The sequence below is a fragment of the Copadichromis virginalis genome, linkage group LG18 (genome assembly GCF_057382275.1).
Source record: "Copadichromis virginalis isolate Kocher_CV1m ecotype Utaka linkage group LG18, C_Virginalis_male_GT1.1, whole genome shotgun sequence".
In the NCBI taxonomy this organism is placed as follows: Eukaryota; Metazoa; Chordata; class Actinopteri; order Cichliformes; family Cichlidae; genus Copadichromis; species Copadichromis virginalis.
Window position 1 is genome coordinate 36,368,566 of NC_140635.1, and position 19,103 is coordinate 36,387,668.

Here is a 19,103-nt window from a genome sequence, read left to right on the forward strand (position 1 = left end):
ACATAATTACAAAAAGGGCTGGACTACCTTAAAGAACCTAAGCAAACAATAAACATCAAAATAGGTTAAGCATAACACACTGGGTCACACGACCCAGGACCATGACAAAAGCCTAACAAGCTAAGATGCCACTTGGAGACAAAACATCCAGAGCACAAAGACAAGTCAGCTGACCTTTTCAGACAAAAACTGCTCAACAGTGTCTCTTTACTAAAGCTGCATCTGTGCTGGCAATGCTCAGCTCAGCTCCTATAAAGTTGCCTACCGAGCACTGTGTGAAAAACCGCACACAGTTACGGAGGAATTAATACTGTTTGCTGATAACGTATGTCAGATTCATTGATGAAGATGCTGAGGGAGGAATTGCTTTTCTGCAAACAAGTTCCTGCCAGAGCCAGCGCAGAGAAACTGTTCAAAAACATCGAGGACTGTGTGGGGATCTGCACAGACGGCTGTGGCTGGGAAGCCAGGAGGGCTGCAAGTGTTAATCGAACACGTCTCCCCCAATGTGCAGCGGACGCACTGTAAGATACACCGCGAAGCACTAGTGTCTAAACAGCTGAGTCCTGAGCTGAATGACATAATGAGTGATGTCGTCGCCACAGTCAACTGCATCAAAACACGACCTGTGAAAGCCTGGATTTTCTCCTCACTGTGTGAAGAAACGGGCTCCGGCCACAGCTCTGCATCACAGTGAGTTCCACCTGCTGTTACGTGGGACGGTGCCGTCCACGCTCTTTGAACTTCGAGAGGAGGTCTGCATGTTTTTGAATGAAGAGGGCAGTGATCTTACCAACAGATTTAACTGTAACAACGTTTTCATGAAACGGGCATACCTCAGTGACATGTTCCTGAAACTCAATGAACTGAATGTGCAGATGCAGGGCACAAACGCTCAGCTCCCACATCTGGCAGATAAACTCACATCACTTGTCAGAAAACTTGAGATGTGGCAGCAGCGAGTGAAAGATGGAAATGTGGACTCATCTGAGAATTTGAAATCATTTACTGAGACAACAAGCTGCAGAGTGATCTCATGCACGACGTCTGATTCAAAGACCCTGGCTGTACCACTATACTTACTCCCCCCCTTCCTTCTTTCACCTAATGGTATGATCCCAGTCTGTCTAGGAATGTAATGGGCAGCACGGTGTGCCCATCAAAATAAAGTCTCACCCCTGCCTCCAGGCTGTTAATAAGTGACACGTGGTGGGATGTATATATAATTATATTATGGGCTAGATGGGGCTCATAAGTTTGACACCCCTGGGCTAATATTTTATTTTGTGAAGTAGTCCTCGTAGACTTGTGCTTGTGTGCAATCCAAGCCTTTATAAATATTATAAATGTTTCTAATTTAAAAGAAAATGAAATATTATGTGATTATAAATATCTTTCTATGTAACTGTTACAATAGTAATTCATTTTTATATGCTCTGTTCTGTACTCATTGGTAAACATTGTTTGTGTGCAGTGGGAGTCTCAGCATGCTGGTCTGTCCTGTGAACAGTTCCAGTCCTGGAAAAGAGAGAATGATCCAGAATATCAGAGACAGGGCCTGGCTGGATACCTCAGAGACAACGGCATCAGTAAGTACACACATATGAACACACACAAACTCTGATTAGTTGTGTAAACGTAACCCATGGAGTCCTCTTCACTAAAGTCCTGTGATGCATGGGCAGCCAAGTTTGTGAATGTGATAACTTGAAAATGAGGCAAGACAATCCTGGTTACCTCAACCTTAAGGTTAAGGGCAGAGGTCAAGTTTTCTAAAAATTTGCTGCTGGTTCACCTGACACGACACAACACGGGGGCGGTCAGCTTGTTGCGTTTGTGTTTCCAGTTATTTCAGCTGTCACTTCCAGTCCTCTGACTGGACTGTCCTTAACCTCTTAAGCATACATGCCTAACCCTAAATGCGATCTCCTCGCTTTTGCCCCCGTATCTGGGGGTGTTGGTACTTAAGAGGTCAAGATTAGGGGTGCAACGATACTCGTATCGATATTGAACTGTTCGATGCAGTGCTTTCGGTTCGGTACGCATATGTATCGAACAATACAAAATGTTTAATTTATTTTATCAACTTTTCTTCTGATGATGCTGTCTGTGTTGAGAGCTCAGTGGATCTGCGTTCGACTTATCCGCCTAGGCTGCACTGTCGAGCGCAGATCCACTGAGCACAGCGCAAGCTAGCAAGACAGAAGCTAAGCTCGTAGCAACATAGCAAACTGAACCTCCCCCACCCTCATTCAGATCTGGCGTTTGGAACTAATTTGGTCTTCATGTGAAGCATGACCCTGAAGGTCAAAAGTAAAACAGTATGTTGGATGTGCCATGCAATGCTCAATTACATGGGTGGGAACTAGTGCGTTAGCGCAGTTAGCTCGTTAACGTGTTGGCCGTCCAGCCCCACGCACGGGGCGATCCGCGGTAGCTCGTTAACGGAGATTTGCCGTGTTGTGGCGTTAACGTCATTTCAGATTAACGCTGACAGCACTAGTGGGAACACGACGAATATGACTGCACATTTACTCCGACATCACCCTAGTGCAAAGACAAGTGGAAGCAGACAAAAACAACAAGCACGCATGCTACAAACTTTACCCGAGTCATTTAGACAGCCGTTAGCACAGGATTCTCCTTATGGGGACCTGATATGTTTAATATGCTGCTGAGAATATAGCCCAGAAGAAGCGTATAGTACAGCTTTTATTTTGGAAAGAGCCATTTCTCTGTAATAAACTCTCTTTTCCAAAGATGAGTGATTTCTCGATCTTAGATTTATTTTTTTTATTACTTTGTTGTTTCAGCAACATTAAATTTAAAAACTGTACTTTTGAGTTAAAATATATATTTATAATTTTAATAAATTACAAATTAAAAAGGCATGAACATTTTTTTTTTGTATTGAAAAAAATATCGAACCATGACACCAAAGTATCGAACCGAACCGAACCGTGAAGTTTGTGTATCGTTGCACCCCTAGTTAAGATATGTAGTATGCTGGGACCACTGCATACTACATATCTTAAGGAAAGGGGAGGCATAATTAACCAACTGGCCAGAGCTGAGGCAGTCGAGGTGGTAGTGGCATCTGACAAGGATGACTCCTCGTGGCATGTCTCAGTGGGGCCCCAGGGCAAACTCAGGACACAATGGAGAGATTATATCTCTCGGGTGGCCTGGGAACACTTTGGTGTGTAAAATGGATGGATGGATGGGAGCTACATTACCCAGCCTCCCACCCCTGAACCCACTGAACTAAGCCAGAAATCATAGCCCCCACCTCCCAAGATTCAGGCATGAGCTAACAGCAGGTTTGACTCCATGCTTTTTGCCCTTGTACCTAATTTCAACGGGCACTATGGCTGCACACACGGGATCTAAACCCACTCTTTCTCCAACAACGCCCAGAGTCAAACCAGAGTTTGGTAGACCAAGGTCTGCATGCAGCCTGAGTCCACCATAGCCTGGTGTACAGCCCTTTGGTGCCTTACTGGAACGTTGTACGTCACTCCCAGGCCAGGGGAAGGTGCTGGGAGGCCAGTGACACGGAAAACCTGTCCCACCTCCATCAGTGGGCGCTCCGTGTGGATGCCCGCACCAGCACTCCTGCCCTGTCGTCTGTGTGACTTCCTGTGAGATGGGTCCAGTGCCTGTAGCTCCCAGGACCTGCAGAGGGGAAGCAGAGGAGAACAGGTCAGTAGGGAGTTTCTGTGGGGCGCAACAGTTGGTGGTGCTGGAGGAGAGCCGAGGATTCTTCTCCTCGGGGCCGGCACAGGCAGTTTCCCCACCGACGACTGTATCAACCCAGGGTCCTCCATCCACCGTAGTAGTTGGTTGTCCACCAAAGTCACTGCTGCATCAAGGCTCCCTGGCCGATGGCCGAGGACCCATTCTGCTGTCTTCTCAATGAGTTGGTACTTGACGACAAACTCCAGCAGCCACCTTTTCCTCCTTCCCAGGGTTTGACTGCAGCTACCTGGCTGCCATGACACGGAGCCTCCAAGCGTAGGCAAACGTGTGATCCTTTGCCTCCATCTGACAGCCCTTGAACCGGCGGCGGTGATCTTGTGGAGCAGATGTTCCCAAACTCTCCCCACGAGGGCAACAGCAGGCTCAGCATTGCTGTCTGGGCCTCCCCAGAGGGCAGGGGAGAGACCCGCAGCCCTGACTCTGCCCTCAGTCACTGCCATGGCTCTACGTAGCTTTGACACACCTCACAGCGATGCCTGGACTGGCTGCACATGCTGTGGGTCCAACATCTCTCATCATGTAGTTGATAGCGCCACTATGGCAAGCTTTGTGCTGCTGGTTAACACAACACAACACAGGGGTGGTCACAAACACTTCTTTTGCTGTATCTTTTGTGTTTCCGGGCTGGCTGCAGTGCAGCCACAAACGAAACCCTGCTACCACACTCAGCTCAAGTCTTTCAAATTGATGCCATGTGTGAACTTCAGTGTTTAGTCCTGGCTTCTGCCAGTAATTTTTCTGATAAAAGTGGAAAACAAGAGCAAACTTTAACGTTTTATCATTAAAGCATCATAACTACTATATGATGACATGAGCCTGTCACGGTGGCGCATCATTGTGATGTCATAGGATGTTGTATTGAAAAAATAAAATGCAGTTTCATATGATATTCATTTGTTTTCACTCATCGTGAAGTTTGTTTCATCCATGGCCAAAAAAACCCACCATGAGAAGCTTTCTGTGGGACGTACAAATCTGAAACCAAACACTTACAGAGCTGAGCATATCTCTGTCTTAGCATTATGGTAAATGGTAAATGGCCTGTATTTATATAGCGCTTTACTAGTCCCTAAGGACCCCAAAGCGCTTTACATATCCAGTCATCCATCCATTCACGCACACATTCACACACTGGTGATGGCAGCTACATTTAGCCACAGCCACCCTGGGGCGCACTGACAGAGGCGAGGCTGCCGGACACTGGCGCCACCGGGCCCTCTGACCACCACCAGTAGGCAACGGGTGAAGTGTCTTGCCCAAGGACACAACGACCGAGACTGTCCAAGCCGGGGCTCGAACCAGCAACCTTCCGATTACAAGGCGAACTCCCAGCTCTTGAGCCACGATCGCCCCATGAACAGCCCATAATGCACTCTGTGTTGTGTTGCTGCTCTGCAAACTATGTCTCATGATGTCTATGTATGTTTCAGACAGGTCTGTGGTGTAAGTACACAAACATGCACATTTATGCATGCGTTGTTATCCTCCTGTCCATGCTGTGTAACCGAGTAAGGTTACAGTATATGAACAAAGGTATTGGGCCGCACCTCTGTTTGAATTCAGGTGTGCTCAGTCTGTTGCCACAGGTATATGACACCTAGACATGCAGTTTGCCTTTGTGTTATTCTAAAGAGCTCCCTGAATTTGAGTGTGATGCTGTAACATGATGCCACTGCTGAAACAAGTCAGCTGGTGAAAGTCTTCCCTCCTGAATATTCCACAATCAGCTTTAAGTGCTATTATTACAAAATGAAAGCGTTTAGGAGCCAAAGCAGCTCAGCCATATAAACTTACAGAGCAAGGTCATCGAGTGCTGAGATCCATGACATTAACTGTGTAACAAGTATATATAAGTAAAGTTAACTCATTTATGTCAGGAAAGGTGTTGAAAGTACGTCAGACTAAAATGGTTTTCTTGAATGTAATGCTACCTGTGTGTCCTCTCCTTCCTCCCTCCTTCTAGCTTGTCCTAACTGTCGCTTTCAGTATGCGCTGTCTAAAGGAGGCTGCATGCATTTCTGCTGCTCACAGTGTCGTTACCAGTTCTGCAGTGGCTGCAACAACCCTTTCCACACTGTAAGTCTGTCACATACAGTCCTCTTCATGGTGTCATTTTCCAAGGAGTCATTTGAGCCATGTGATACTCTACCTAGGATACATGTGTGACAGAGAGGTGTGGAGTAGTCATCTACTAATGCTCAGGCTGGTGGTTTAGTCCCTGGCTGCAACAGTCTGCATGCAAGTGCCCTTCTGCAAGGTACTAACCCCGCTGCTCTCCGATGTACACATTAGAGTGTAAGTGGGTGAATTAGGCCAGTTCTATAGAGCACTTTGAGTCCTCAGGTGAAGTAGAAAAAGAACCGGTCCACATCTGATTATTTCACACAGACTGTGGGTAGTGAAAACACGTGTACAACTTTGGCAATTTTCTCTTAGATTTATTTTTTATCCCTAAAAAAGGAGAGCAGCATGTGATCATTAAAACACTGTTTTTGATTTGTTTTGTGTGAAATCTTGAGTGACTGAAACAAAAGTAAGCACTTCATAACGCTGCAGACGAGGCACTGATCCTCATGTTTGATCTGGGCCACAGCATTTCTTGTTCTGAAGGTGCAACCTTTGACCTCAGCAGCTTTGGAAAAGGCTCTCCGACATAAATTCACTGATGACACGAATGCAGCACACAGATTTGTTTTCTTGTTTTTGGCTGTTTCACATGAGACATTCAAAACAGCTGTTGGCAGCTGCGGTGTTTGTTCAATTCATTGGTGTTTGGTGCAAAAGTTCATCAACATCTTTCCAGTAAACAGAAACCAGCATTGATGCATTCATTACAATTTAGTTTTGCGTGTATTTCATCTGGGAAAGTGGACGAAATGATGACACGTGTGAAGTTCAGTTGCACATTTTTATGTCCTGTCTTTTAAAAACACTATTAGTGTTTAGTGAAGGGTCACAGTTTCCTTTTGTTTTTTAATTTTTATTAATTTCAGTGTTACGTGAGCAGACTGAGGGGAAAAATAAAAATGGCTGTCGTTTTCTCTTTTGTTTCCCATCAGACCTGTGCAGTGGACCAGTGCACAGTGTCTGGACTGCATGCCCATCATCCTAGAGACTGTCTCTTCTATCTGAGAGACTGGGAACCATCCAGGCTGCAGGCTTTGCTCCAGGTAAACACACATACATGTAACTGTGGAATGACACACAAGGATGGGAAGAGAAGAGGGAAACAAGAGACAAGGACACACAAACACACATAAACACAGACACAGAGAGGACACAGAGGACAAAGACACAAGGGGAGCCTAAATGTGCAAAAAGCTAACATAGAATAAACTCAGGACTACAAAATGAACCTTAACCCTTTAAAGCCGGTCAGAGCGGGCACGCTCCGTTTTGCGTAATTACTTTTAAATCCTGGTAGCACTGCAACCACGTAAGCTAGCGCAATAATTTGTTTTGCATATGAAACCGGAGGAGTTGTACTTACATCTTATGCCATCAGCTTGTCCTAGGTCACAGTTTCCTTCCACATAAAGCTTTGCAAAAACTGCATAAAAAGCTCTTGCAGCAACAAAAACATAATATTCCAGAAACACGCTTTGCCGATCTGATCAGCTGTTCATAACACTTCCTACATTGGAATAGACGTCAGTGTGAACTATCACATGTCCGCCATGACCTGCCCGAAACCGGAAGTGATGTCATTTTGCAGAAATGTAGTTTTTTACCATCAGGGCCTCATGAGCCTATACTGGTGTTTTTAAAAGTTATGTTTGACTTCATGACTTTCTGTGTCGTTTCTGGGATGCTTAGGACTCATATTGCACTGCTGGAAATAGTTTATTTTGATGCATATGCTGCTTTTTTGCAAATTTGCATTATAATATTTATTTTTGTTTTTCCTGCAGTATATAAAAATTGGTGTATTTCAAAAATAAAACTATGAAGACACTCAAAATAAATTTCCTGTGGAAACTATTTTGTGCAACTTTTTTGTATTTACAGTTTTGAGGGATAAGCCTCTTAAATTTCTCTAACTAGAAATATATGTTAAAAAAAACAAAAACGATTTTAAATTTTTTGTAGTTTATTGCGCTTTTTTGCAATAAATGTAATTACTATGCACTTAATGCAGACATATTATTAGAATTTTGGCTATAATGGTTGTATTGATGTATAGCAACTTGAAATGCTCCCAAAAATGGCTCCACAGTATGTAAAAATATAATATAAGCTCTGGCAGACTTGGTTCTATGGTAGGTCTTAAAGGGTTAAACCATAACACAAAATGACATAAAAACACAAGAAACTCAAAACACAGGGTCATGTGACCCAGGCCCATGACAGAGATGTTAGCGTGTTTAGAGCCGTTACTCGTTTCGTTTTGTCTCTTCTGTGTTTTTGCTGTCATCCTAAAGACCCTTCGTTCTTTTTCATGTGTTTATCTGGTCAGTGCCTGTTTTACGTCTCATCATATCTTATCTTCGTGACAGAATAACGGAGTTGCCTTCAACACTGAACCTCCTCCTGGAACTCAGACAGGTAGGCTGTTTCTTCCATCAAAGTTTTTGTTTCAATACTTTTGATGATGCTGTGGAGTTGTTCTCTTTCTAATATTTTCTCCATGGCATTCATATTAGTGAGGACACACTCAACGGCCCCACAAGTAAGTGGAAAACAGCACAGGGAAAGACACACTATAGGAGAGAGCCCAAGTTTAGTCATTACTGATGATTAAATACAGCAGAGGTGAAAGAGGTGCAGGCACAGGAGAATCAGAGAGTTGAGTCCACTGTCAGAGGCCACTGAAAGATCATTGTAACCTTCACGAGTGCTTTTCCTCTGCTCGAATGAATTCTGACTGAAACTCGTAAAATAAACCATGTGACTGCTGACAGAAGTAGCTGGATTAACTCTGTGTTTTAAACTACTCAGCTGTAAAAGGCTGATGCTGAGCAGGCGGCATGGACGCCCAACTAAGATTTCAAAATTCCTACCATGCGTCTACTAAAACGTCTGAATCCCAGTGTTTTCTGAAAACCTTGTAAGTGCTATAACTCAAGTAGAGAAGTGCATAACGTTTAATCTAAATAACTCTGCTTTTCATCTGGGAATTAAACAGAGTGCCTGAAACCTTGTATCTTTTCTAGGGTGTTCAACCAATGACAAACGTCCACCTTTGATTAGAATATTTGAACCAGGGATGCTTGATAATACTTAAACCAGTATCTCAAAATGCACATCATCCATCCATCCATTTTCAATCACTTATTTGGGTTTGAGTCATGGGGACAGCAGACTGTGATAATGTAATCTTTCCAGCGAGTTCTCCAGAGGGGAACAGAGTCCAACCCCTCTCCAGGAAGCTTGTTCGAGGGCTCAAGCTATGCTTTGAGGTGAGCCCGACTATATCTAGTAAGTAGTTCCTAACCTCACCCACTAGCTAAGGCTCCGTCCCCACCAGCAAGGTGACATTCCAGTACCAGTGTCAGAAGCCTGGATCGGAGCGCCAGGACCAGTGCCTGTGACTGACACACAATCCACTCCCAGTAACTCTATCCCAGGCAGGGTGCGCTGGACCCTTGGGTCGTTATAGTAACTAAGGGTGAAATGCAAATAAGATGTTTTTGAAAAAGTCAAATCCAAGTAATCAGTGTTTTAAATACAGGCCATTTACCATTTGTATTTTAGGGAATTTGGTGGGCTCTGTAAATCCTTTCTTATTGCAAAGAAACTGGATTTGTTCCACTTCTGGCAAACTTACTCCACATTTGTCTGTTCCTCTTTGTACAGAAAGAGAAATGTGGTTCATCAAATGTCTTTTTCTTCTACCAGTTTAAAAAAGTTTGCAGCTGGGACGCTTTGGCCTATAGGTGACAGCTAAGACTTTAAATTTAATGAAATCACATGATTAGTTCGTTACCAGGCCTCTGGAGAACTTCAGGACATGTTGAGGAGCTAATTTAGCCATTTGAATCAGCTGTGTTGGATCATGGACACATCTAAAACCTGCAGGGACACCGGCCCTCGTGGACTGGGATTGCCCACCCCTGTTCTAGGCGCTGGGACATGCTTTCTGTAGGGTAATCTTTTTATATTTGCGTTCTTGAAAATGTAACCTGTTTCATTATACTGCGGTTATTAGGCACCTGGAGCCCTGGGACTGTACGGGGGTGGGTGGCCCGTAGCAGGGCTGGTTGCCGGTCACTTCTGGCCCTCTGGGACTGACAGCCTTTGGGCTCTCGCTCTTTCTCTCGTTCACACTCACGAACATTTGTATTTATGCTCCATCCTTTTATCAAACCCCCCCCCCCTTTTTTTCTGCCTGTCCTGCCTTAGATATCATACAGTATACCACTTATAATGTCACAACTGTAACTCTATTATGTCTTGATGAATAGAAATGAAGAAATAAACAGATAAACCCACAACAGTGCATTCAGATCAAAAAGCTGGCAGACAGGACAGGATTTAGCAAGTAAATAAATCTCTACTCTGTCCTGGCTAGCTTAGTCATTCTTTTAAAGAATGTAACACGTTGTTGTTGATTTGACACCATGACTGGCTATCTTAGGAAATGTTCATACAAATTAATACTAATACATCTGAATTCAGTTTTATTTATACAGCCCCAAATCAAATCAACGGTTGTTGTTTCAAGGCACTTTATATTGTAAGGTAAAGACCCTACAATAATACAAAGAAAACAAAACCCCAACAATCATATGATTCCAAATGAGCGAGCACTTGGTGACAGTGGGAAGGAAAAACTCCCTTTTAACAGGAAGAAACCTGGCTGAATTAATGGAGTTCTGAATATTATAATGAATTTTTCAATTAAGGAATTTTTTGTATTGATTTTCACTGATGTTTTTCTATATTTTTAAATGGGTACCTCTCTTCCTTTTAGATCTGTGTGGAGTAATAGAGCAAAAAGATGAGGGCGGGCAGCAGTCAGATGCAGCCTGTGGAGCTCAGACCCAACCTGGACATGCTGGACTCTGCGAGTATGGAGCTTTTAATGAGTAGTATTTGCTTTGCTTGTAATATGTTCCTTAGATCCCAGAGTCTCTGGCAGTCCATAAGGAGCACTTGTCTTTAATCTTGTGTGACCCTTGTTGGTTGCTTCAAATGGCTTCAAAACACTATAGTTTAAAAAAAAGTGTGCTAAAAACTTTTTGAACACAAACAGAAATAAGGGAATTGATAATTAAAGTAATTCACAGTTCTTTGTCCTCTGTCTGTGTCCCAGAATACTTGAACTGCTCTTGTTAAACCATGCATAAAAATGATTCAGTTAAGTTCCATTTTATTTTTATAGTGCTAAATCGTTTGCCTCAATGCGGTTTACATTGTAAGTTAAAGACCTTACAGTTAAAAAGAAATCCCAAAAATCACATAACCCCCAATGAGCAAGCACTTGATGACATCAAAACACCAGCTCCTGGTAGATAGAGCAGTCACCCAAGACTATAAGACTCGACTGACCAACCTCTGCACTGCCTGGAATGACCACAAGAAAGCCTGTTACTCAATGCATCACACATCGATCCTGAATCCCTGAATCAGGAATTTGTTGGGGATGTGTTAAACAACACTAGAGGCCAACTTCGAGCCGATTGCGCAGGTCACCATCAATTGTGGGATCTACCAAGGAGATGCCCTGTCCTCACTGCTATTCTGCATAGCCCTGAACCCCCTTGGTGAATTCCTCTACATAACATGCTAGGGAGACTGACTACGAAATGAGGCAATCGTCAGCAACCTCCTCTACATGGATGGCAACAAGCTGTATGCTAATAGTGAATGAAAAATAAAAAAGAATAAAAAAGAATAGATAGATGGAAGCCACTGACATCAAGACAATGATTTTACTACCAGAAGGCAACACTGCAGATACTGTGAACAGCTGCAAGTACCTAGAAATCTCACAGGCAGATTGGAACCATGAAGAGGCCACCAGGTAAGCTGCAACCACTGAATACCTGCAGAGAGTAGGGTGAGTCCTGAGGAGTCAGCGTAATGGGAAGAACAAGATCTGGGCAGTCAACACCTACGCCCTGCCTGTCATCACATACCCTGCTGGGATAATGCTGGTCAAAGGAGGAGATAGAAGCCACTGACATCAAAACAAGGAAGCCCTTATCATGCATGGAGGGTTTCACCCCAAGTCCTGCACCCTGAGACTGTATTCTAATCACAAGGAAGGAGCCCAAGGACTAGTGAGTGTCAGAATCCCTGTCCAGGATGAAACAACCAATAAGTACATCAGAGGAGCAACAAGAGTAACCATCATGGAAGTACAGGCCCTTGTATGGTATGTCCAGATAGAAGAAATGGCTGATATCCAGAAATCCTACCAGTGGCTGGACAAAGCTGGACTGAAAGACAGCACAGAGGCACTAATCATGGCAGCACAAGAACAAGCTCTGAGCACAAGATCCATAGAGGCTGGGGTCTATCACACCAGGCAAGACCCCAGGTGCAGGCTGTGTAAAGATGCCCCAGAGACAATCCAGCACATAACAGCAGGGTGCAAGATGCTAGCAGGCAAGGCATACATGGAACGCCATAACCAAGTGGCCAGCATAGTGTACAGGAACATCTGTGCCGAGTATAACCTGGAAGTCCCGAGGTCAAAATGGGAGACGCCCCCAAGGGTGGTGGAGAGTGACCGAGCTAAGATCCTGTGGGACTTCCAGATACAGACGGACAAAATGGTGGTGGCTAACCAACCGGACATAGTGGTGGTAGACAAACAGAAGAAGACGGCCGTAGTGATCGATGTAGCGGTTCTGAATGACAGCAATATCAGGAAGAAGGAACACGAGAAGCTGGAGAAATACCAAGGGCTCAGAGAAGAGCTCGAGAGGATGTGGAGGGTGAAGGTAACGGTGGTCCCCGTGGTAATCGGAGCACTAGGTGCGGTGACTCCCAAGCTAGGCGAGTGGCTCCAGCAGATCCCGGGAATAACATCGGAGATCTCTGTCCAGAAGAGCGCAGTCCTGGGAACAGCTAAGATACTGCGCAGGACCCTCAAGGTCCCAGGACTCTGGTAGAGGACCCGAGCTTGAAGGATTGTCCGCCCGCAGGGGCGAGAGGGGAATTTTTATATATGTATTCACACAAAATGAGCAACTCTGGTTGGCTTTGGCATATTTTTTTTAATCCCTATTTAAGACTCATTGATCATTGATATCACTTGATATATAAATAATTTTTTGGTGGTGTGCTGGTTTCTAGGAAGCATTACCGGGAGTACTTGGTGAGCCTGATCAATAGCCACTCCATTGACCCAGCACCGCTCTACAGCTCAAACGAGCTGCTGCTGGCCTGCAGGAGGTACAAGGTAGAGGACACCCACAGGGACGGGGAGGACACCTTCACCTACTACACCAGGCTTCTTGAGGTGAGGATCATTACCTATATACATTTCACTGCTGAACATAAGTTCATCATTTCATTTCATTGCTATGCTGGCCATCTTTAGTTCAGATGTGGATCGTTATTCTGCTATTGTTTAGGTCCATTGGTTTCTGGGAATGGTCACTGTAAATAACTTATCACCTTTACAATATAAAACATTTTTATCCTGACCGCAGCGGCCACGTTAACCATAAAGATGTAGAATTGGTTTCACAAAAAGCAAGTCTGCAAAGTTCATCCTAACCTAACTGAGCAACTTGGGACATGTAAGACTGCCCTGTTAGACTTCTACCACCAGCATGCAAACACCAACTGGTAGAATATTTTCATTAACCACCTCAGAGTTCAGGCAGAAATGGGGACCCTTCACAGTTAATGGTAAAATTTAATACCCAAAATTAAATGAAAAAATGAATGACATCGAGTTAATGAGGAAGTGGTTGTATAAGTAGCACAGTGAGCTTTCCCCTCTCCCTGTTCCCTGTTAACTGAGTGGTGGGTTCCAAAAGATGACACACCAGTTAGAAGTAGGCTGGGTGTTATTTGAAAGGTTTTGGTCTAAATATTCTGTTTTAGTTTTCATAAGCAGGCGTGAGCGTGGTTGGTTTTGTTGTGTTTTGTTTATATAGCCGTAACACTTGCATCCACACTCATCATATTATTGATGCTGCTGTACTTATGTCATCCGTGTGTATTGTATTGGTTTTTATACAGTATGTTTTTTTGTGTCTGGTACAGACGCTGGCCAGAGAATGAATCTTTAATTGGCTTATTGAGCTTTGTCTCACAGCAGCTGTAGCCCCAGAAATATGATTTTGTATTTTTATTACCTACATTGAATACTGGGGATGGGTATCGTTTAGGTTTTATCCGATACCGGTGCCAAACCGGTACTTTTGAAACGGTGCCGGTGCTCAAACGGTGCTCAAACCGGTGCTTAAAGAATAGAGAACACAAAATTGGTCCAAAAACCTCTCATGTTCAGCTGTTTTTTGTAAAAAGATAACAATGTTAGCCTTTTCTGCAGCTATGGGGCATATATGGCATCACTCTTGGCTGGAAGCAGTGCTTAAACAATGGAAAAAACACAAACTTTGTCCAAAACCTCTCATGTTTAGCTGTTTCCCACTTATTCTTTGGTCATTTTAGCCTTTTTGGCCAGGGTGAAGGGAGCATCTGCCATCAAACAAGAGGACAGCCGCATGTAGCTATGATGGTGTTTGCTAGTTCACCTTACATGCATTAATGTAATAACGTGGTTAGCCTACTCAACGTAAATTACACACGAACAACATTAAGCTACTCACGCAGAGAAGAACGGCTGCTGCTGCATCATCATCCTCATCATTTCTGCTACACTGGCAGGGCTAGGGGCCAGGACTCTCCTCTTCGTGTTTTTGGGGGATGTTGCTCCGGGTCCGATAACAGGCACCACACCCGCAGTAGATGTGCTCGGTGTGAGGTCTCGCAGCAAGCTATCAAATATCAAGACCAGACTTTGACCGCTTCGCCTTGAGCATTTTTAATCTGTAGCTCTGCTCTAAAAGAACGTACGTACCTGGGCCCGCCTACTATCCTCGGAAACGTAAAATGATTGGCTAGAAGTGTATCACAGCTCAGGAAAAAAAGCACCAAAAAAAAGTACCGAAATGTGCGCTGCTTTTCGGTCTGGTTACTACCGTTTATGTCAGAATCGGTGCCATCGTGGCACCGGATACCGGTACCCATCCCTATTGAATACTGACTCTAAAGACATTTTGCGTGTTTCATAGAGCATCTTTGCTTCACCAGAATGTATTTTGTGTTTTGGCCATCTGCATGACTATAAGGTATGTTAAAATCACCGTTGTGGTGTCTTTTCAGAAACTGATGGATGAAGTACCGCTCGGTGATAAGGTGCCACGAAAGAAGTAGAGGATGCTCAGTTCCTGTTTTATATCATTTGTAACTACATTAACCGTTCAACTTAAAACTCAGCAACAAGACAAGATGATCCAGAAGATCCCTGTTTTTCAGGTGGACAATGTATTAGTGTTCACTTATACCTCTGTGATAGTGTAAATAAATAGTTTGACTTTGTCAGAAAACCACATTTCAAAATCAACGTATGTGAGCTGGAACATGAGACAAGCTCTGACTAAATCATTTAAATCAGCTGAATGTTCTTTTGTGTAAAACTGTTGAGCAACAACATTTCTTTACATTTTTCTTCCGCAGAGAGACTTTCTTGAGCAATAGTTCTTCAGGTTTTCTCAAGTTTTTTCGAAGTTTGGATGTTGCCTGCTTTTCACTTACAGTTATGTAACACTGACCTATAACTCATTCAAGCATAAAAAATGCTCCTAACTCAAGAGATGAACCAGTGATGTGTCCTCACATATCAAACTACGTCACAAAGAAATCAATTTTAAATCATATTTGTAGGCACACTTGCAGCCTTCCAAAAACACAGTGTGTTTCCCCTTCTTTAGGTATGTCTGTGAAAAATGCCAAAGATATCACATTTTGACAGGCATAGAATAATATTTCTGTACCAACAAGGTGATTGCTAAAGAACAGCATCATGGCCGAGGGAATTACAAAAAACTGTCTACAGCAGATAAACAACATCTACAAATCACGTCCTAAAAAAGGAAGAAAAATCTGTCAAAGCTCCGACACAGGAACTGAGTGATTTACGTGATTTGTTTCTCTTAAGGAAGGGAAACAGAGAAAAGGCCGAACTACACAAGAACCGGACTGAAATGAGTGGCAACAGATCTTAAATCATCATCAATATGGACGAATGATATCAGGGAGGTACAGTAGTGAATATCAACAGAGTTTAGTTCCAAAAGCCGCGTTTCAGCTTTTGGACTTTAGAATTGTACAGACGTTGTTTTTGGCTTCCATGTGTGTTTCAATACGTTTCAAAAATCACTGCACTTGCTCCCATTTTCCTCGCAAAATTCAAAGAAGTGAGAGTTGCTTTGAGACGTTTACACAGTACTGTACACTGAGGCTTTGCTTCTTTTTTCCTCAAATGAACAGCCAGTATTTCGGCTGGATCTTTTTATTGTGCCAACCAAATAAAACAAAACTTTCCTCTTTTCTCAAACTCGCTGTTTCACTCCCCAGCTGTGAGATGTAGCCTTACTTATATAATACACAGATGTGAATACAAGGGCAAATACTTTTATTTTCAATTGGCTTCAGCAGCAAATGAATCACTAAGGTAGCGATATATTTTTTTTGTTTTACTACGTTACCAAAGTTTATTGAAAGATGTATTGAAATCAGCTTGACTGTAACATTGGATTTGATTGGAGCAAATTAACATCTTATTGAAATTATAAGTGCTTGCATCACTACGTAAGCTCACATAAGAGCTTACTTAGTGATTAAGTAAGTTAACCTAATTAATCTTAAGTAAGTTAAGAGCCAAGAGAATAAAAGTTGTCCACTCTGCAGGGATGAAAACAAATGAAGGATTGTAAACTCAGAATCCACAGGTGACTGCATGTTTTGCAAAGGCTGTTACTGCAGAAAGTAAACAAGTTCTACTGATACATAAAAATTCATCTTTTATTTCCTTTCTTATAAAATGCTACATTTCCACAACTTTGTTTTTACTGGCCATTTGAGAGTGGTAGGTTGCATGTAAAAATCAGAATGCTTACACTTGACAGACAGATAATGGTTTGACCAAATGAATAACATACTGAGAGTTTAAAAGCTGCCGTTTGTAATAAGCAAGAACATAAGTCCCTGTGAAAGTGTATTCTGTGTCATGTACTGTGTCTAATAAAGCATTCATAACATGACTGATACCCTTTTTATACAGTTTGGTAATGTTTATGCTGATCATCTGGTTAATCTACACACGAAGCAGATGAACCATACAACATATACAATATGATGTGGTGCGTAGCAACAGTCACAGACATGACTCTAAGCAGGACATTCGAGGAACCGTATTAAATATTGCCGTGAATGGAAATAAAATTTGACAATCTGCAAATTATGCAGAGCCTGTATTTATGTGATTTTACAACAAATCCAGTTCGGAAACAGTGATCAGAAGAATCGTTATCATTTTCATTCATGCTAAAAACATGTTCTGTAACATGTGTGTGTCGTATGTCATCAATACAATCCCATACCATTGAGAATATAGGGTACAAGCTCTGTGCTAGACCCAAGATGTAGCGTCCAGGACCGTTGAGTGGTTCTTTGTCCAAAGAAGGCTCCAGCATTTCTAGGTCTTGCATATATGATGTTAGGCTGGAGTACTAGCATTTGGCAGTCGTTCACTGAAACTCTCACTATGACATAGGACGCAGGGTTAAGAAAACTTTTCACAACATTTTGATGTGGAGGAGTGGAAGCTCTACTCTGAGCCCCTCCTTTATAACCGAGTTCCTCACCCCATCATTAAGGGAGAGCCTACTACCTCACCCGTCGAAAGAAGCTCATTTGCACCTCTTGTATTTCAGTCTCATTCTTTCAGTTACTACCCAGAGCTCCTAACCAACTTAATAACAGCCACGATTATTTCAGTTATGTTCCTACTCCACAGTTGAGGGTAGGAACATAGATCAACCAGTAAATTGACAGTTTCACTTTCATGCTCACAACAGCCTAGAACAGCATCCATCTCACTCCATCTGTCAATCTCATGCTCTGCTCTCACATCCCCAAGATACTTAAACTCTTCTGTTAGGTCTATACTTGTAGACCTCGCTGACTCAGAGACTTATTCCCGTGAACAAAGCAAGACAGAGCGCGATCCATTTTAACTTGCAAGGGGAGCCGATCGGACCAGGGTCTTGGAGCTGCGAGTTCCTCACCTGATCCCAGACAACTCCAAACTCCGGCCCCCTCTTGCAGCTCTTTTATTAACTCGGTGGTCACACAATCATCTCATTAATCATGCAACAGATAAAACACTCACATGTGAACATCTGTTGTGTGTGTGTCTATGAGCATGTGATGTGATATGTGTATGTGTGTCTGTGTAGGAAACAGGTGAGCATTCATGCTAAAGACCTAATCACCTTGCACGATGACAATCATATTGATCCACAATTCTCTAACATCTTCCACTCGGGGAAACAACTCATCAACAACCTGGAATGGGCAGCTGATAACAGTGGTTGGACCTCCTGATTCCCATCCTGGGTGCTTCACACGTGCCTGCAAACCAGTCTAGTGCAAGCTGGAGGTCACTGCCTGATAAGGCCACAACCAGAACAGAAACCACATCGCTCCTGCTGAATCTGAGGTGCAACTAACAAATGGAACCCTCTGCTGCACCCTGGCATAGCCCCTCCAAGAAGGCTGAAAAGTGAGAGCCCTCGGAAATCAGAGCACATGCTCCAGTCCCCTTTCTTGAGAAGGGGTACCACCACACTTATCTGCCAGTCCGGTCACAGGCATTGTGACCAACTTCCATGTGATACTGAAGAGACATCTGGCTTCATGGACACATAGAGCTGGGTGTCACCTGCATAGCAATGAAAATGTATGCTATGCCTTTTAATGATATTGCCTAAGGGAAGCATGTATAATGTAAATAGAGCAGGAAAACAATTTCTGTGATGATAAACAATCATAAACATAGAAAACATTTAATTTAATCTTTCAAAGCAGAAAAACAAATACTGCCGTTTTTAGCTCTTTCTACACCTTAAATTTCCAATCCTGGCTTGATAAACAGTCATGATTGTTTGAATGCTTCTACTCTCATATTAGTTAACAGTAACAATGTTTCATCAAACTAAAAGGATTATCTTCAACTTTTGATTTTGAAGTTAGCTCGTGGGTAACTTCCTGAAACTTGACGAGTCACTCAGAGGACTGAAGGCGGTGCTCTCTAGCACTGACCTGGAGCCAGTGGCAGTGATATCTAGTTTTATTGTAACTGAGGAGATTGT

General features: G+C 43.2%; 1 protein-coding gene across 3 annotated transcripts in view; it reads left to right on the top strand.

Moving 5' to 3' along the window:
• Positions 1–16,991, top strand: part of rnf31 (ring finger protein 31) — a 60,940-nt gene extending 43,949 nt beyond the window's left edge. Inside the window, exons 18-24 of one of the 3 annotated variants that reach the window (XM_085438280.1) lie at positions 1,475–1,589; positions 5,723–5,835; positions 6,819–6,929; positions 8,256–8,304; positions 10,673–10,769; positions 13,006–13,171; positions 15,052–16,991. In XM_085438280.1, coding sequence (XP_085294406.1) covers positions 1,475–1,589; positions 5,723–5,835; positions 6,819–6,929; positions 8,256–8,304; positions 10,673–10,769; positions 13,006–13,171; positions 15,052–15,102 — 702 coding nt within the window. In that variant the 3' untranslated portion in view covers positions 15,103–16,991. Of the gene's footprint in view, positions 1–1,474; positions 1,590–5,722; positions 5,836–6,818; positions 6,930–8,255; positions 8,305–8,402; positions 8,429–10,672; positions 10,770–13,005; positions 13,172–15,051 lie in introns of those variants that run through there. The other 2 variants (XM_085438281.1, XM_085438282.1) reach the window with 2 other exon arrangements.
• Positions 16,992–19,103: the final 2,112 nt, after the last annotated feature.